We start from the raw sequence: 20,268 nt of genomic DNA, 5'->3' as shown, positions 1-20,268 counted from the left end.
TATCGAAAGAATAAATATATTATTTATATTTTAATTTCCAAACCACCAATGTATTATAAATAAATTATATTATAAAAAAATAGGAACTACGTATTTTTGTGAATGTGTATTTATGATCTTGATGATATTATTTTATTGTCTTTCCTTTGTTTTTAATAAATGAATAAGTAAAATATATTTTTTTATTTTTACAACAGCATAAATCAAGTATGTTTTAACATACTACCTACTTCATACACACCGTTAGACTAGTCGCTAAGTTATAAAAAAAATCATGCAAAATTTTATTTTATTCCCGTAGAATTCAGATTATATTAATATGATAATAAACCCGTTATTGCTTAAAACAGAAATAACCCAATAACTTTTTTCATTCTTCGTTTACTAATACAATTTAATATTTTCTTAAAAGGCAAACTAAAATATGATACATCTTTGTTTAGGGTTCATAGGAGACCCTGGGGGACAGCTCCACACTCTGGCGAAGTCCTCATTGTTTTGTAAAGCACCTTGGGCTCTGAAATGTTGTGGAGAGTGCTCATCTGATAGTTCCGACTTCAGAGATTCCTTGGTTGGCACTCCACACCAAAGCTAGAAATAATAAGATCAACTTTATAGCATAGTGCACAATCAATGCCGGGCAAGACAAAGGTAGCAAAACGTGCGAATTGTTTTACTAACCGAATCTGCTGCTACAACTCGATTCCTCTATGAGTTTTTCCTTAGATATTTTGGATTTAAAAGAGTTTCATACCTGTTGGTCTCAATATAACCTGGGTTATAAACCGGCCATATAGTTTTCTTAAGCCAAAAGATTCATAAGATTGGACAAGTTGGCTTCCATGAAATTTATTTTAGAATTTTTAGTAGACCAGCCTAAAATACAGGTATCTTAAATAATCTTTCTCCAGTATGTATTTTATGGTATTTTTACAACTTTTTTATATGTATAACAGGAAACTGACTGCGTTAATTGTAAGAGTAACTAATAAACTTAAACATAGAGCTATCCAGATATTTTTTAAAATTAAAACTTCCTTTAAAATTTCGAAATGGAGAGAGAAAGCTGACCCCACCCTACGTCACTTAAGCGTATTAAAATTGCCATAATACTTACATTTCCATACGACAAAAAGAATAGCTGCTCGGAACTTAAGTGCTCGAATCCAGGTAGTTTCGGCTCTTCACTGTGCTTACGTAGGTGCTCCTTCAGGGCACCAAAAGCCTCTCTGACACCGCCATTATCTGCTATGTTCTCTCCTAAAGTCTTTTTACCATCTACCTGTGACAAATGATAGTAATATTACTTACTTACCATTTTCTTTTGCGTTGTCAGCTTAATTTTGAGCAGGATGAGACAAATGCAATTGGTATGGATTCGACATTAATATTATTTGTAGGAGCTCTACAGTTAAAAATCATTAAATGAAAATAATGCAATTTCCACAGGCTGACGATGATGATGATGATGAATGCAATTTGAGAATATGATATTCTTGTAAGCTATTTTTTCAAGTAGTTAGTAGTTTAGTAGTAGATTAGTAGTGTAGTTTTAAGTGTTCAGTTACTATGCAGTTCAGGAAAATCTTAATTAAATTTACAGAAAAAAAATACAATTTTTCAAATATTTTAGGCTTTAGTTTCAGTTTACGACATTGATAGTAGCATAATAAGGCAAATAGTAATACAAGTGTAAATTAAAAATTTATAACACCCCCGACAAGTGAAGGCATCTTGACAGCTTGACATAAATTTGTCAATTGACATAATATTAAGAACCTAACCTTCTTTTCTACAAGAAAACTAGAAAAGAGCTGATAACTCTTAAACGGCTGAACCAATTTTTTTGGATTATAGCTAAGAACACTCTCGATCAAGCCACCTTTCAAACAAAAAAAATTAAATTAAAATCGGTTCATTCGTTTAGGCGCTACGATGCCACAGACAGATACACAGATACACAGATACACAGATACACACGTCAAACTTATAACACCCCTCTTTTTTGGTTGGGGGTTAAAAATGGTAAAGGTCTAAATAAAGTACACAATTTTGAAATTTGAAATTAAGTACTCACATGTTCATTTAATTCTGGTACAAAGTAGGACGAGTATTGATCTACAAAGCATTGAGTCAGGTTGACGAATGATTCTATCGTCCTGTTCGTCCACCAGGGTAGAAGATTGCCGTTTTTGTCGAACTGACGACCTAGGAAAAACAAACAGTGGAATAAGGCGAAAACTCAAACAATGGCTCACACTAAATTGTTTTTATGACATAAATGAACTTTTCTCGTAACTAACTGCACCTACTTTTACGTATATGACCTCAATTCCACGATAAATTATGTACTGTTTGTTCTTGAATCTGTAAACTTAGTTTTAATTTGACATACCTATTACTCACTACATGACATACCTACAAATAGAAACTATTTATTTAATTTATTTAGCGTTACTAATTTAATAATTTAATAATTATGTAACATTAAAATTAATCTTAATTTATAATGATTGAAATGATTGTGTATAATAAATGTAATTAATATATTGTAAATTGCGATGCCCTGACAGGGCGTCATGTAACTATACTTATCTAGCTTTAAGTTATATAGTTATTAGTACATGACAGCAATGAAATAAATAAATAAATAGATTTTAAGTTTATACAGGCTAAACCTAAGAACTATTAATTTAGATGCACTAGCTTACCAAAGTTATCAAATCCATGAGTTATTTCATGTCCAAGTACTGTACCCAATGAGCCGTAGTTTAGGGAACTGTTGAAAATAAAGAAGTCATTGTAAAGTTAGTAAGTATTTAAATAGAGTACGGCAATTCGAAAATGGTAAAAGGAAATACATACTCAAGTCCTAAATCGTAGAAAGGATATTGCAACATCACTAAAGGTATGGCTGCGTCCAAAATTAAAATGTGTAAGTGTTTACCATTCACGTTTTTATGTTACTAAAGCTGTAATAACCGCATTTAAACATCTAAAATTTCAGATCAATTTGTTTCTCAACTTAATTTGAACTTACTTATAGTATTTTCCTGGAAAGTGTGGTAAGCGTTAACCTCTGTCGGATCAGTGGCCCAAGTGAAATTGTTGCCCATTCTAAACCTATTCAGAGCCTTTCTGATCTTAACTTGTATTATATTGATCAAATTTTCCAAATGTGTCTTTGTATCAATTTCGATCCCTTCATAAAATTCTTCTAGTTTTCCTTCTTCGAGTAACCAATCAGGAAACCCTATTAAGGTTTTCATTTGTGTAATTTTCTGGTACGTCGCTAATTTCGTATCATCATCCATCCATTTGGTTTTACTCACAAGTTGCGCGAGGGAATTTTTCATTTCATTTAACATTATTTGAATCTGCAAATAAAATAAATTAATGCCAAGTATTTAGTTAATGATAGTTTGATGGTAAAACAGTTGTATACAAATCTCTTGATTTGTTTGTAGGATCTTAAAACACTTGAACTGTGAAAGCGTGCTGGACCCATAATCTGTTGGTAGTTGGGCCGTGATTCAACTACCAACAGTTATCTATTTCAAAATATTTTGCTCTCTGAGGAAGTCGACATCAATTCTTGACAATTTAGTTTAGAGAATTGGGTTTAATCGAATTAGTACCACCATCTTACCTTGGGTTTAGTTTTGGTAAGGAAATCAGGATTGGCAATGGCATACGATACTGCCATGCCAAGCAAATCATTGACAGCACTCGCACAATATAGACTGCGTGGCGGCATGGTTATGTCATGTTGTCGAAGAGCATCATATGATCGTTGAAACAGTAGTCGCAATTCTGTTGTTGTGTGTACTGCCATTACTTCTACAACCTTCAAATATATCACACTAATAAGATTATAAAGGCGAAAGTTTGTATGTGTGTGTGTGTTTGTGTGTATGTTTGTTACTCCTTCACGCAAAAACTACTGGACGGATTTGGCTGAAATTCAGAATGGAGATAGATAATATCCTGGATTAGCACATAGGCTACTTTTTATCCCGGAAAACCAAAGAGTTCCCACGGGATTTCGAAAAACCTAAATCCACGCGGACGAAGTCGCGGGCGTCAGCTAGTATAAGATATGATCTAAGTTCGATCGTTATAATTTTAAAATCATGTTGTCAAATGTTGCTTGTTATAAAACACAATTGTCGTCAAGCGCAAGCCTATCTTGCAAATTATAAAAAAATGATAAAAAATTGTCTAATTAGTTTTACGTTAATGTCAATACAATATCTAGAAATCAGTGTCCCTACTGGACCATATTATTACAGTCTGTTTGCTAAAGAAATAATGAAAATTTGATTGTGATATGTTTTTGCCAACACTTAAGAGGGCTCTCTCCGTCACTCGTTTCATACAATCGTAGTTCCAATTTCATTTGAATATTAAGCAACCAAAGTCCATGAAATTTTGCAGACATATTCTAGAAACTAATATCTATGTCTGTGGTTTTTCAGATTTCTGTTAAAATATTCGGTTTCAAAGTTACGCGGTCTTAAAAATGTACATACAAATCTTTGAGCCCCTGTAATTTTAAAACTACATATTTTTAGAAAAATCTAAAACACCACAGACACAGATATTAGTTTCTAGAATATGTCTGCAAAATTTCATGGACTTTGGTTGCTTGATATTCAAATGAAATTGGAACTACGATTGTATGAAACGAGTGGAAACGAGTGACGGAGAGAGCCCTGTTAAAGCTCTGGTATTTTTTTTAGTACCTTTATCCAAATATACAGTTCAATGGTCACAGGTGCAGCTCTTGACAAATACGCAGCCATCAATGACATGTATTTCAAATCTGGATTAGATATTAATATTCTATCCTTCTGAAAATCTAGATCAACGTTGCTTATATTGAAAACACCTTCTAAATATCGTTTCCATATAGGAACGGGTGTACCATTGTTACTTATTACGATCATATCGGTGTGCGCTTGAACCTCGTCTACTGTGTAATCTGGCACATCGAGATACTGATCTTCATCTGAAATTGTTTCATTGTCAGCTTCTAGCTGAAAAATAACCGTTTGATATTACTTTGAATTGGTTATTTATTCGTGTTATCATAGTTCGGTTGAGCTGATTTGAACTTCATATTTTTTAATCAAAAAATTAAGCTTTATAGGATGGTTTTTAAATATGTTTGATTAATGTTAATATTACCATTTTGTGTTCAGAATAATTAAAGTTTGGTTGAAAGCAAAGTCATCCAAAGAAAATAAAGTAATTGACCTACTTAGCAGATGTGCAACTGATTATCAAACTGCCTATTGGAGAAGTAAGAAAAAACCCCTATTAGTTTCAATACACTTAGAATATAAAGATATCTTCATACATTCCAGTACACAGTTAGAAATGTTTTCATTAAATACATGGATGTCTCAAATTAATGTTTCACAAAATGTAATTACAATACTACCAGAAGTTCATAAAGCTAAACGTTTATATAACTCTGTTGAACTTAGGTTAAAGTGCGCTGAACATCTAAATTCTAAATACCCTGATTTTTATAAAATATTTACTGATGCATCAATTGATAATGACAGTATTGGCGTTGCTTTTTACGACCCACAGACAGAGACCAATATTAAATTAAAGATAAGCTCGAGAATATCCATTATGCACGCGGAACTGATTGGTATAGCCGAAGCTATGGCTTACATTCAGACGATAAATTATGATAAGTTTGTAATAATCTCGGATGCGAAAAGTGCATTGCAACATCTGGCTCGGTGTACCTCGTCTATACGAGGAACACCAATAGCCTATACTATATTAGATCTTTTACAAAAATTAAAACAAAACCGAAATATAATATTACAATGGATTCCGTCACATATTGGTATTTCTGGCAACGAACGGGTTGACTCCTATGCAAAGCAAGCCTGTAGTGACGGAATCGAAATGAGCATTGCGCCGTATTATACAGAATACATATACGTGGTCAAAAAACGTTGCAAACAGATTTGGCATGAATACTTTGATCAAAGGTCCAAACAAAAAGGAATTTGGTACAAGACGATCCAACCTCAGCCCTGTGATATATCTTGGATGTACGACTGTAATAAATTGTGCCGGCAGGACTTAGTAATCTCGTACAGACTTCGCTCCGGACACATTCCGTTAAACAAATTTGCATTTTTACTAAAAAAAGTATCTTCACCTTTTTGCCCAGACTGCCCAGGTGCAAGGGAAGACGTTTACCATATATTGACGGAATGTATCCGAAGTGAAGTGCTGGACCGGACGTTGGGACACGTCAATATTATTTTGACAAACCCAACGTCCGATGCAGCAAAAGATCTGTACAGGATGGTCCGTAAAAATTTAAGACATAGAGTTAATAGATAATAAATAGTATGTAGATATAGTTTTAAGTGTTAGAATAAAATTAGTTAGAATAATGTTAGTTAGTGTTAGAATAGAATAATAGGGACCTACCAGAGCCACATGGTCACACTAGTGACCCAGCTCTCTAAATGAGAAAAAAAAAAAAAAAAAAAAAAAAAAAATTATGAAAATTATAAAAAATTATATTTACTACCAAAAAAAACAGTAACTAATCAAACAATAAGTTAACATACTATAAGAATACATGATTGAAAAAAAATTGAATGCGGTTTATTATTCGATCATTATAGTTTTAAACTGATATTGATTACCTCATACATATCTTCACTCATAGTATAATATTCGTTTGCAGCCAGAAAAATATTTTGGTCCAATTCTAATTCTGTTAAGTTTAAGTCTTTTGGGGCACTTTCTAATATAAACAGTTTTATTAATTCTGCATAGAACAGTTTATAAATATGTTCAGCTTTTTCTTCATCGTCTTTATTTTCTAAACTCTCAAAGTTATCACCGTGTTTCTTGTTTAATATTCTTATATTTTTCTTATGATTATCTTTTATTCGTTCTATTAAACTTCTTTGACCTATATGTTGTTTCTTTTCATTGTGCATGCTGTGAACAAATAAATGTTATCCAAATGTATCTTAATATGTCATCAGCTCTGTAAAGCTAAATTTTAGCTAAAAACTGCTAACTTGTACTAGTAGGCACCTAATGCCGAATTTTACTTATATTAATAAAATTATGTTAGATGTTTATATTCTAATTTTATCCTCGTTCCGAATTTTATTCTTCTAAACTTTAGAAGAATAAAATTCGGAACGAGGAAATCCATCAGCAAGCTGAAGTGGCAGTGGAACCGAAAAGTCCTAAAGTAGAGACCGCATAAGTCTAGCATGGGGCACCCTCCAGCGCGATGGACTGACGACATAAAGACATTAGCGGGAAGCAGCTGGGAAGACTGAGGACAGGGTGTGGTGGCGCTCCTTAGGCAAGACTTACGTACAACAGTCAACATCTACAGGCTAATATAATGATGATCATGAATAAAATTGCAGATAGCAAAATAAGTTCTTATAAATTTAAATTCTTATATTGTAACACTGTGGAACCAACTTCCTTCGGCAGTGTTCCTATTAGATTTCAACACGCGGTATTCAAGGTTTCTGAAAGGCCGGCAAATCATTTGCGGTTCCTCTGGTTCTACAAATATGCATGGGCGGCGATGGTCAAATTTTTTTTTTTTTAAACCTACCTTGGAAAAGGATTAGTAGTTTCAGGCGATCCCATCACCAGTCGATACTCAGATGAATTCCTCGGATCAGTGAATATATCGAAACCAATCAATACATCCATTCCTAACTGCGTCTTAATGTTTATTACTGCCTCTATCCAGTCGAAGGAGTAAGTAGAGTAATCGAAATCGTCTGTGACGTTGATGTACGTTGGGTAAGCTGGCAAGCCTAATGATTTCAATATTTTAAATATGGGTTTTAAGCTAAGTTTGTCCAATGTCTCTGAAAGAAATTCCAGTATTAAAAGCACCGATTTTATTAGAAGTGAGAATAAAATAGGAATTTGTTGTTTGATATAGTTTGAAAGAAAAGAAAGAATGTCGTATCAATTTCAGAAGTCAGAAAAAGGTTTCCTCGCCATTGCGAAGTGTTCTGGTATATCTTTAATGAACGTTACCTTTCAGTTCATAGAGATCGTTGTGTTATTTACTCCTATGATGGAATGAAACTTTCCAAAAAGTTGACTAAGTAATTTATTTTAATTTAAAACTGTCTTTCATTACTTTAGATGCCAGTCTAGAGTATAAGTAGTGTTTTATGTAGAGTAACACTAAAATTTTGAGTTGTTAGTTTAAAGTTCATTTTACATCAGATCCTTTTTTTAGTAATTAAAAAAAGAAAAACATGCAAATACCTATTCTAAATTTATTTGGCGTCGATTCTAATGTCTTTCTCTAAAGACATTAGCATCGACGCCAATTTTGATAAATTTAAATGTACAGTTAACTTACACTCAAGAATCGGACATAATATTAACTTCTTTTCTTTGTGTAGCTACCTGTGTTTTTAAAGTTTCTAGAAGTTATGTTTTTATGAACCAAATTATTCAATAGATTTTTCGGTAAAATTCTTTTAAGAAGATTTCTGGATCTTGAACTTAATTAAACGAAGAAGAAGTTAAACCTAAATAGAAAACTACTTTTGAGAAGGCCTTTGGACCTTATGGTACACGTTTAAAAATCCAATAAAAAATGGTCACCAGTATCCATACAAGCGGTGTATAAGTCCTTGGCCTGCTGCACAGGGCGCGGCTGGTCGGTGGTGTTTTTGGCGAGGAAATCCCGCACCACTGCATACACCTTGTTCTGTTTCTCTCTGAACCAATCGTATGACCTGTAGGCATCTGGGCGTGGGTGTTCTTCTGCCCAGTTGCCACAGACGTACTAGTATAGAAAAAAATAACGCATACAGAAATTGACAAGTAAAAATTGAGGATATGAGAACTATTACGTTTTAAGAGGCATGTATTTAAATGATCGTTTTAAATTTTTTTGACCTTTCTTTTTTAATGATTGATCCCCTATGAAACATAAAATAATCAAATCAATCGAATATTTCGTATTATTTATTTATTTTATTTGTACCAAAAAGGTGTAAAAGTAAATAGAAAAAGAAAGAAAAAGGGATATCTTATCTCTATAAGAGATCTCTACCAGTGACCACAACTTAAAGTGCGAGAGGTTGTAAATGGAGTAGAATAGATACAACAAAAATAATAAGTATTCATAAAAAAGCTTGATAGTTATTGTTTGTTATTTAATATGTTTAGAAGTACACAATTTTTTTTACATAAGTTAGGTAGATACATTATTAAGAACGCAAGTAGCCAGCCTGCGTTTTACCTTTAGTTAAATTTTGTAATGCTTGTTTAGTAAACTTGATCGTTTAAAGTGCCTTGTGCAAGTGAAGTGGGCCTTAATAATGATATTAAACAGGAAGAAGTTTTGATATTTTACCATATTTGACAGTAAGAAGTGTAATTTTTACCTGATAAAAGTCATGACACGGGCTTGTGGAGGTGTCCATAGACAGCGCCAAGTTGGCGGCCGACCTCAAGCATTCTCTCGTGTGACATATTCGTATGGGCTTAGTACGTTTTTGTTTTACATCTAAAAAGCAATCATAATTAATGAATCATAAATATCCAGTATAATGCGCAACTCAAAATATGACCTGCTACAGATTATAATACAGGGCAAGATAAAAGGCAAACGTAGGTAAAGGTAAACGAACATCCTGGCTTAAGAACCTTCGCCAGTGGTTCAACATGAGTACAAGGTCACTGTTTAGGGCAGCAGTTAACAAATTCCAGTTAGCCTTACTGATTGCCAACCTCTGATAGGAGATGGCACTATGAAGAAGAAGAAATATCCAGTAAATATACGTTGTATATAGGGATTTGAATTAGGATAAGCTTTTAAGCATGGTCCGCATAATTTGGACGGCTAAGGTGTCTAACGCTGAGGTTCTTGCCCAATTGCAGACCCTAACACTTAACCCCTTCTCCCTAGTCTTTAAATCCACCTCAACCTCGTGGCCTGGTAGAGATTGCTTCAAAGCGATAAGAATTGTACTTCTATTTTTGTTTTTTTAAGTATTGTTTTACTTTTATGTCTTTCTCTTTTATAATGGTGTTCAATGAAATATATTCCATTCATTCATTCAGAAGAAGCCGAGTTAGAACCATCGAGCAGCGTAAGATGTCGCAGCTGGGAATTTTTGCGACACGATAGGTTCCGCATGCTGCAGATAACAATGACAGACGGATAAAACCGCGGAAAAGGTGAGTTGGGAAGAAGGAAGAAGTCATGGCTACGAAACAAGGGAGTGAACTGGAATAAATAGTAGGAGAACTATTTTGCCTAGCCATGAACAAGAAGTTTAGAAAATTGACTGCTGATATGAAGAACAAACTCAAGCATAATGTTTTTTAATATCAATTCCTAGACTAGATTTAAGAAATTGGTATAGGTTATTCATAATATACTCACATAAAACAGTCATAGCTACAGCTAAACACAATAATAGTAGAATTAACATTATCAAGAATATTATCAAAAGTTTGTTCCTGTGTTTTCTCCGAAACCTAAAAGAAAAAAAAAAACTGTAAGATTAAATTATTTATAAGGTTACCCGTACCCGTACCAGAGATTGAAGCGAAAGAGCAATTAATGGAATTAGGAATCATCTTAGCTTAGTAATTAATAATAAATAATTATTATGCAGTTTGTTTAGGGCCAGATGATGTAGATCTTAGTGCTTTAATAGCTTTTATCTTTTTCATTTAAATGAGCAAATAACACGAGCATAATTTATATAATTGTTTCAATTATGGCAATCCTTCAAACAAAAACTTAGATCATAAGTCATCCCCTAAGAATTAAGATCTAATACATGTATTTCTTTAGCGGATTAGATAACAAAATTTAAAAAAAAATTGTAACCATGTTCTAACACGTGTTATTTCTAGTGGATTGCAATAAAATACTTAGGCCTCATTCATACTAGAGCTTTTTTAACGTCCGTTAAAAAAGCGTTCAAATAGAACAAATGCCTTCTCAAGTATCTGTTCACACGTCAACGCTTTTTTTTATCGCGCAATGTTGTATTTTCAGCGCAACGCCGGGTATTAACGCAACGCTTTTTTAACGCTCGTGTGAATTAGGGCTTAATGAGTTTATACGAACCTAGCTGTTCTGGAACCGACAGCTATTAAATAACCAGATTCTCTCAATTCGTTACCGTTCTTGAGTGGTGGCGGTGAACTTTTTGCACTTGCTGCTCCTTGAAAAGTGACAAGAAAAATCGGTTAAGTGCAAGTCAGACTCGCGCACGAAGCGTTCCGTACCATTCATTTTACATTATTTTTTAATTTCTTGACGGTTATTTAGAATTTTTTATTATTTGTTGTTATAGCGGCGGTAGAAACTAGACGTTTTTGTGAAAATTTCAACTCTCTTCTTATTACGGTTCACGAGATACAGCCAGACAAACAGACAGTTGGACGGACGGACAGCGGAGGCTTAGTAATAGGGTCCCGTTGGCAATTGGCACCTTTCGGGTACGTAACCCATGAAAAGCTTTTAGGAAAAAACTATGTTATTTTATACATGCACTTCATTTTATAATTTTTCATCGCAACTTCGCAGATGAGATTTTAAAGCATTTTGTCATATTAAAATAAATTAGATGTTTATTGAAAAATTTAATGATTATGTCAAAATTAATTTACAATAATTAAATTAGATCTTACAATTTCGTCTTTATCTTGAAAAAGAATGGATGGTTTCAAAAAATTCAAAATATTTTTATTCAATTAGACTTTTACAAGTTCTTTTGAATCGTCAAAAGCATCTACCACTGGTTCGGAATGCCTTTCCTACCGAGAAGAAACAGCAAGAAACTCGGCGGTTGCTCGTTTAAATATTGTTAACCTAAAAATAAAGCTATGAGGGTTCCAAACGTGCCCTGATCTGAATGTTTAAATACGAATTAAGTATAAGTATCTACTTACAGCATAAAACTAATATTAATTTAAGTATAATACAAAACTACAATTGCCGCGGTCGAGTTAAAAGAACCTACTACCCTACTACAATAGGTAATTTCTTAGAAAATAATTTCGTATTTGAATTTTGAACAAAGCTTTTATTCAGTAGAATGCAGACTTTACGAAAATAGGTTCAGAAGAGTTTAGATTGTTATCACTGGGTAGCAATCTACGTACTGGCACTAATAAATTAGCAGGCAGCACCGTCCTACAGTTTACTGACCTTTCCACCGAATCGATTTATGAAAAACTTTTACACTTAGTTCAGAATTTTTAAAAACCAGGGTCCCCACTTTACGTGTCCCAAAAGTTCTTTTTTCCAAGATATCAATGTCAAATTACAGCTTTTTAGTACTAATAGTCTCTGAACTAAACCGCGGGCCTAAGGGACGAGCAGACAGACAGACAGATATGGTGAAACTATAAGGACCCCTAGATTACTACGGAACCTTAATATCCTATCTTCTATATCAGCGTACTGTTACTAAATTTAAAAAAAACTTTTTAAATAAGTATGTTAGATAGAGCTTTTTACCGCGTAAGAGTAAGCGCAGTGTGGGACGACCTCCAGCCCGCTGGACTGAAGGTGGCGGGGAGCGGGTGGATGAGGAAAGTGGATGACCGTGTTTGGTAGCGCGCTCTTGGAAAGGTCTATGTCCAGCGGTGGACGCATACAAGCTGACGGAATGGAATGAATAGAAAAAGCTTTTTAGACGATTTTCTTAGAAATCAAAATGTTTTTCCTTGAAAACTCACTTGTAACAGTTGGTCCCATAACATCACCATCGCGTTCTTGTCCTGCCCACGCATTCATTTTCGAAACTCAAAAATGAATGAATGAAAACTGATAAACTATGTTACATTTTTAATTTACATTCAGGCTTTTATCAATCTGCGTATTAGAATTTTGGTTTTTAGCATGTTAGCGACGAAAATCTGGTACGTAAGCACGTTATTTTCATTATTGTAATATCAAGTTCACTGTGTTTAGTTTCAAGGCATTCAAGTCACTGAAAACTTGCTGTGGTTCGCTGAAGTGTACCTGCTTTGAGTAGGGTGACCATGCGCTTAGAATAAATGAAAAGTAATTTCAATTTTCTTTCAACTACAAAATGAAAAGTTCAAAAATAATTCTAAAATTAACTTCTATTCTCAAAAGATTTTAAAGACTGCTTGCTACTTCATTTTCTGTGAATTGAATGTGAAAAAAATGTTGATATTGGTTCGGCCCGCCTTTGTTGCTGTGCTGAAATATCCCTTGCTGTTAATCCATACTTTATATTATAAATGCGATGCGAAAGTATGTGTACTGTCTATCTGTCTGCAAGCTATTCATGGCCCACCCTTGGAACCGATTTTGACAAAATTTTGTACAGAGATAGCCTGTATTCCGGGGATGGACATAAGGTACATTAATTTATCCCGGAAAATAAAAGATCTCCACGGAATATTCAAAAATCCTAAATACACGCAGAAGAAGCCCCGAGCATCATCTAGTCTATTGATATTATGAAAAGGTAAAGTTTGTTAGTTCGTTTGTAGGAAGTAATCTATGGAACTACTGAACCAATTTTGAAAACTCTTTCATCAATCGAAAGCTACATTATTCAATCAATGAATCAACCAATCATTTATTTATTTGCTCAAATGCAAGTTAATAGAGAAATTACAATTCATTTTGGTATCACCAAATTTCGTAAGTGATATCGGCTATATTCCATTACAAAAAAATTAGAGATCTCTATGAAAATTGTAATAAGCTACCCGCGCAAAGCCGGAGCGGGTTACTAGTCACACTATCACACTAATATTATCAAGGCGAAAGTTTGTGTGTGTGTGTGTATGTGTGCGTATATTTCTTACTCCTTCACGCAAAAACTACTAGACGGATTTGGCTGAAATCTGAAATGAAGATAGATAATATCCTAGATTAGCACCTAGGCTACTTTTTATCCCGGAAAATCAAAGAGTTCCCACGGGATTTCGAAAAACCTAAAACCACGCGGGCGAAGTCGCGGGCATCGGCTAGTATTGTATAAAATAAGAAGATATCTATTACAATCTTGCATAAAAGAGAAATATCATGAGCCAATTGATTAGAAAAATCCAATCCTCTTTAAAATTGAACTTATGGTCACCATAAACCCGAGTTAGTTCACAGGACAGTCGGATGTGCGAGCGTGCACGCGATGGCTAGTGATGTGCCACTGTATCGATTCAACAAGCTATTTACTGCTATTTGTGTTGTATTTGTGTACCTACATCACATGCGATTGTTGCGTCGTTGCATAAAAATAAAATCGGATGAGGTTTTGACCTAGATTCGATATCAAACATTTTGCCAAAGTAATAGTATGAGCGTCTATAGTCAACTAGGTAAACTGTACACGTGTCTTATTTGCATGGCTTTGGCTTTATTCATTTCATCATAATCAATCCGTCGCCGGCTCACTACTAAGAACGAGTCTCCTGTCAGAAAAAATAAATATAGTTTTTTTAATTTTTTTATTAAGTAGTTTCATTTTCACTTTTTATAACACTTGATTTATCGTTACTGATATTAATGGCGGTAACTTCACTATTAAAATCGATAATTTCCTGACATGTAACAAATTACCTATCAATTATTTATGGGACACGTCCTGTCTAGGTTATATTTTATTGTACAAATATGTCGGTTACATTGAAAACGTGTCAATTATTGTTGCTTGTTGATTACGAGGTTTGTGAAAAGTTTATTTAGGACGTAGGACAAATTTTATTGACCCCCGACCCAAAAAGAGGGGTGTTATAAGTTTGACGTGTGTATCTGTGTATGTGGCATCGTAGCTCCTAAACTAATGAACCGATTTTAATTTTTGTTTGAAAGGTGACTTGATAGAGAGTGTTCTTAGCTATAATCCAAGAAAATCGGTTCAGCCGTTTGAAAGTTATCAGCTCTTTTCTAGTTACTAAATTTTTAATTTACACTTGTTTAGGAAGTAGGACAAATTGAGTCAATGATGAGGTGTGTGTGTGTGTGTTGTTACTCCTTCACGCATAAAATACTTGACGGATTTGGCTGAAATTTGGAATGGAGATAGATAATGTCCTGGATTAGCACATAGGCTACTTTTTATCCCGGAAAATCAAAGAGTTCCCACGGAATTGCAAAAAAACCTAAATCCACGCGGGTGAAGTGGCGGTCATCGGCTAGATGCAATTAAGTAATTGTAATTGCAATATCTAGATAATGTCTACCATATTTGAGCAAATAATTATTATTTTACTTTAGTTATACCTACTTTACTTTTACTTTACTGTTACTTTGATTTTACTTTATATTATTTTTACTTTACCAATTGCATTGCAAAGATACTTTTGTTATAGCTAAATATAAAGATTTAGTCCCAGAGTATTAACCTTATGCTGCATTTTCTACGTCATTCGTACGTGAAAAATACGTTTCTGTTGATCAAAAGAAGCGTATTTTTTATCAAAATAGACCCAAAAACGAACACGCCGCGAATAAAGTTAGTTGTGGGCTCTTCTCAGACTTGGGCGCGTTTGGAACCCTCGTAGCTTTAGTTTTATGCTTACGTAATTAATTATCAGTACTATATCATCTTACAAATCTAACAATCTAACTATCAAAAGGTGTACAATAGTGCCTACCTACTTTTGAATGATTTTGAGTTTGAGTTTACTTAAGCCCTGTTTAACAAATCTTACAGCGTATACAGTCTGTTTATCTAAAACTACTTTGTCTGACGCTCAGTTAATTTAAAACTTAACAAAAAATACTCAAAATGTCAAAATACATCTGATAAAAAGCCTGATTTACTGAATACATAAAAATTTAAAAAGTTGTAAAGGCTTACCTGTATGATCCTTTCCCTATCGCGTGATAGTTATTCAAAATTTAAAGTTCTAAACTTTTGTCCTTGCGATATTTTGTTTGATAAAGTGGTTTCCGTTGCGTGCCTTGTCTCATAGGGTTGAAGGAGTAACTGTAGGTTTTTTTCTAATTTTTAAAAGGGGTTATTGAATTGAACCCTTTTGGTACTTTCTATAGTCGTATTCCTCATCACTGAGGGTCTTGACCCCTTTGCATTATTCCTATAATGGCAGGAGTTCTCTTGGGATAATAATGCGGTGGGTTCCCAGATCGTTAAGCATACACTCGACTAAGAGAACGAGATTTCGACTCTTAGGTTAATTTACAGTTATTATAAGATGTTAGAGATAATAATCGGGACCGACGGCTTAACGTGCTCTCCGAGGCACGGAGGACACGAAAAGGCCAAATTCGGATCTCTGAACCCGTCCAGTTACCGACTTGGGTCAACGTTGCTTAACAATCACAATCGATTAATGTGCGTTGTCACAACTAGGCCACAGGTCCAAAATAAAACACGCATATAAAAATACTGATATAAATATTTATTTATTTTATTTGCACCACCCCGACACTCTGGGCATGATCTCAACGCGCTACAACGATCTGACGTGAACAATTATTTACATTTAACATACACTACCCTACCAGCCGTGGCCCCAGCCATGACCGATGGAGCCGATGGAGCCGTAGGAGGCGATGGGGGCATGCGAGATGGCCAGTGGGGCGGCATGGACCACTGGTTGGGCGACCACAGCTGGGGCAGCGTGGACCACGGGTTGGGCCACTACTTGATGCGCTACTGCTGGATGGATCACCTGTGAAACGAATAAATGTGTTACTCTTTGATACACTTAATTTACAGCCTCAGTGTAAAGTTCGTCAACCATTGGGTGGCTTGAATCACATAGGGGCATGCCTACAGAGAGTGATGGCTCAAGTGTTAACAATAACTGTTCTTACTCTGTGGAATGATGAGTAGCTAATGGCTGCTATAGCTGCGATGGCCATTGCAGCGGTGTGGACCACTGGGGTTGCGTGGACCACTGGGGTGGCTTGGACGACAGGGCCATGCACTACAGTGTGTGATGGCTCAAGTGCTAACAATAGTTATTTTTACTCACTCTCTGGAAGGATGAGTAGCTAGTGGCCGCTTTGGCCGCCATGGACACTGGGGCTTCATGAACCACCAAGGCAGCGTGGGCCACTGAGATGACCAGGACCGTCAGAGTTCACATGTTTAGAAAAGCTTTTTATACTCACTCTCTGGAAGGATGAGTAGCTAGTGGCCGCTTTGGCCGCGATGGCCACTGGGGCGGCGTGGACCACTGGGGCGGCTTGGATCACAGGGGCATGCGCTACAGTGAGGGCGGGCTGTGCGATTGTGAGTGCCCCGTGTCCATAACTTAGCTGTAAGGAAATTATCAATCATTTTTACTATGATGTAATGAGTCATTACTTTTTCCCTATTTTTGACTGATTCTAATGAGTGACAGTCAAAAATGGGGGAAAAAACTTTCATTATTTTACTGTATGAAAACGGTGTAGTAAAGAAAATCAGATCATGTATCTGATGTTAAACAGATGAACATTCTTTTGTTATTCATTGCTAGCCCTTATTTATCCATTGTTGGACATAGGCCTCGTCGCGTGCACGCCATTTTTTCCGGTGTTGGGCAAGCCTCCTCCAGGTTTTGCCCAGTCAAATCCCATTTATCTCGTCAACTACACAACAACGTCACAACTTAATTACTTATTACAAGGCTCGTTAGTTTCAGGCTCTACATTAGAAAGGTTCGTTTGTATGGTAGGTGGTTAAAACTCGATTACCGTTGGGTATACTTTGACAACTAATAGAAAACAAAGTAGGTTGCATTCGAAACTTATTAACCCTGACCAATTTTGCTTTAATTGACGGTCAAAACTTATCATTATCATCATCGTCAGACTGTGGACATCCACTGTTGGACATAGGCTTTCCCTAAAGTGCGCCACCACTTAACGGTAACCGTAAATTTAAGCGCATGTCACGATGCAACTGGACTTGGGAATAAGATACCTATAAATTATCATGTTTCTTACCCCTCCATCCCATCCATCATAACCTCCGAGAAGACCTCCAGGCTTAGGCTTGGCCGCAGCCACTGAGAGGAGGGCGAATAATACCTGGAAATTAATTATTTTTGTTTAATATTATGCTTTCCTATATTGAAGGTAGGTGCAAAAATGGAACTGCCAGGCCACTACTGAGTACGAATCTCCTCTCAAAATGAGAAGGGTTCTCATTTTGAGAGGAGGCTCTCTGGCCAGGATTTATCTACAGAAAAACTTTCTTTAAAGAGCTTTTATTCTTTTCTCATAATACAATATTGTCATAATTCAAACTTTTAGCCAAGTGGTGAACTCAGTTTCCATAAGAATCGATGATAAAGAATTGAAAAAAAGCGCTTAATATGCTATCAACTTACTAGGGAACGCATGTTGACCGTTGCTACCGAGGTAAAAATGTAGTCTGACATACACTGCGCATACGCACCTTATATACTAACATGGAATTTCAGCTTGGACTCGTAGGGCTGGGTCAGTCATCCTAGGTCGACGTAGTTTTGAAACGTGACTTGAGTCTGTGCACACAATCTACTATTGCGTCTGAAAAAACCGTGAGATGTCGTGAGACACTCAGAAGAAGCGAAGCTTCTTATCATCTTATATCTAGCCCGTATGTTCATCCGATCTTTAATTAGGTATATGCCTTCGCGCATCGCTCATCATCCGATTAAATTGATTTCTTTTAGTTGTTTTTGATACTTGCATGAAGGTTTACGTTTACGTTATAATGTTCGGTATGCGAGTTGAATTGCAACGCATGCCAGACATTAGGCATTAGTTAGGTATATAAAATTTTGTACTTTGTGTTACTCAAGCAAATACGCGCAGTCTAACCAATGAGATGCGTTCCTACCCCGCATTAGTTTGTTTCACTTTTCGTGAGTTAGGTGCATAAGCAGCAATGAAGCAATGAAGAAGCTTTACTTCAAAGTGGAGTTTTTAAATTACAATGAGTAGCTATGAGTAGTTCGAAATATAATATGTCATAGCTAACTTTGAGCTTCAGTTTTCAAATATTGAACTGAAATTCAATAGTTTAATATTTAACTGGATTGTTGATAAACTTTTCCAGACACTATTTTGAGCTAATGATTTTTTTGGAAAATAATTGTGGTTGAAAATAAATAGTATATTTGAAAAATTTTCAATTTTGGGCTAGTCCGTTTATTTGATTGAACGAAAGCACAAATGAAAGTATTTTGTGTGCGCATAGTATTTAGAGCTGTACGCTAGGGCGGATACTGCATAGTCCTTATAGAGAATACATATTTTACTGGGTCGGAGCGATTTTATCATTAATATTAAACCACTTACAAATTGACACTTTATGTAAGTGTGGACGAATATTTAGCAATCACAATTTTCTGTTAAAATTAATTAATAATCAGGTTAATTGCTAGGCTAGTTAATTTTACTTTCCTGGTGCAGTGATCTCATAATATAGTAGCTGTAGGTCACAGGGTTCGATTCCGAGCAGAGATGTTATCAACCGATAGAGGTCCACTGTTGAACAGAGGTCTCTTATAGGGATTTCCGCTTCCTGAATCTAGCGGTTCGCTGCAATTCGTTTGATGTTTTGTGTGGTCTACTTAGTAAGGGGCCTGTCAAAGCTTTTCACTGCGAGGTCGCCATCCCGATGCCTACTTAGGGACCCAAACGTTACAATACTTCTAAACTATCGGTCCATCGAACTATTTGCTATTCCCAATCGCTGTTATAGGGCAGTCTGTGAAGCTATAACAGCGCGCGGGAATTGGTATTGTGGGGCCGGAACTGATTTAGGCTAGATCTATTCATGGTAAGTTACAATGCACTATGCAGTTAGTTGATATTGGGCTAACCTGAAATTAATAAAGAAAAATAATTCAAAGGACGAGGTTGTCATCGAATTTTCAAAATAAAAATCGCATCGGCCGGTTTCGGGAAGGGACACCGGTATATCCATCCATACTAATATTATAAATGCGAAAGTGTGTCTGTCTGTCTGTCTATCTCTCTGCTACGTTTTCACGGTCCAACCACTGAACTGATTAATACAGACTAGGGATACATGACGGGGAAGGACATACTTTTTATCCCGAAAATTTGAAGAGTTCCTACGGGATTTAAAAAAACCGAAATCCACGCGGATGAAGCCGCGGGCATCCTCTAGTTTTTCATATTTACGAGTCGGAAAAGCCAGTTCCAGCTATAGATAACTACAAATTAAAATTATGTGATGAAAGAGGTGGATTTATGACTGGTACTTATTAAAACCGTCTCAATTTTAAGTCTAAATC

General features: G+C 35.4%; 2 protein-coding genes across 2 annotated transcripts; both read right to left on the bottom strand.

The window, feature by feature from the left end:
• Positions 1 to 245: 245 nt before the first annotated feature.
• On the bottom strand, positions 246 to 12,835 carry LOC123873037 (endothelin-converting enzyme 2-like). Its single transcript, XM_045917694.1, has 15 exons — positions 12,760 to 12,835; positions 11,141 to 11,237; positions 10,445 to 10,539; positions 9,441 to 9,562; positions 8,653 to 8,836; positions 7,634 to 7,895; positions 6,690 to 6,990; positions 4,746 to 5,039; positions 3,650 to 3,847; positions 3,041 to 3,377; positions 2,866 to 2,914; positions 2,712 to 2,779; positions 2,078 to 2,208; positions 1,118 to 1,282; positions 246 to 591 (listed from the first exon to the last, which is right to left on the bottom strand). The coding sequence occupies exons 1-15, from the start codon at positions 12,815 to 12,817 to the stop codon at positions 418 to 420; spliced, it is 2,535 nt and encodes an 844-aa protein (XP_045773650.1). The 5' UTR covers positions 12,818 to 12,835; the 3' UTR covers positions 246 to 417.
• Positions 12,836 to 16,404: 3,569 nt separating this feature from the next.
• LOC123873036 (cuticle protein 63-like) lies at positions 16,405 to 18,410 on the bottom strand. Its single transcript, XM_045917693.1, has 4 exons — positions 18,349 to 18,410; positions 17,963 to 18,046; positions 17,144 to 17,290; positions 16,405 to 16,698 (listed from the first exon to the last, which is right to left on the bottom strand). The coding sequence occupies exons 1-4, from the start codon at positions 18,397 to 18,399 to the stop codon at positions 16,525 to 16,527; spliced, it is 456 nt and encodes a 151-aa protein (XP_045773649.1). The 5' UTR covers positions 18,400 to 18,410; the 3' UTR covers positions 16,405 to 16,524.
• Between the last annotated feature and the right edge of the window lie 1,858 nt (positions 18,411 to 20,268).

Source organism: Maniola jurtina, chromosome 16 (assembly GCF_905333055.1).
Source record: "Maniola jurtina chromosome 16, ilManJurt1.1, whole genome shotgun sequence".
Classification (NCBI taxonomy): Eukaryota; Metazoa; Arthropoda; class Insecta; order Lepidoptera; family Nymphalidae; genus Maniola; species Maniola jurtina.
This window is presented reverse-complemented; position numbering and strand designations above follow the sequence as displayed.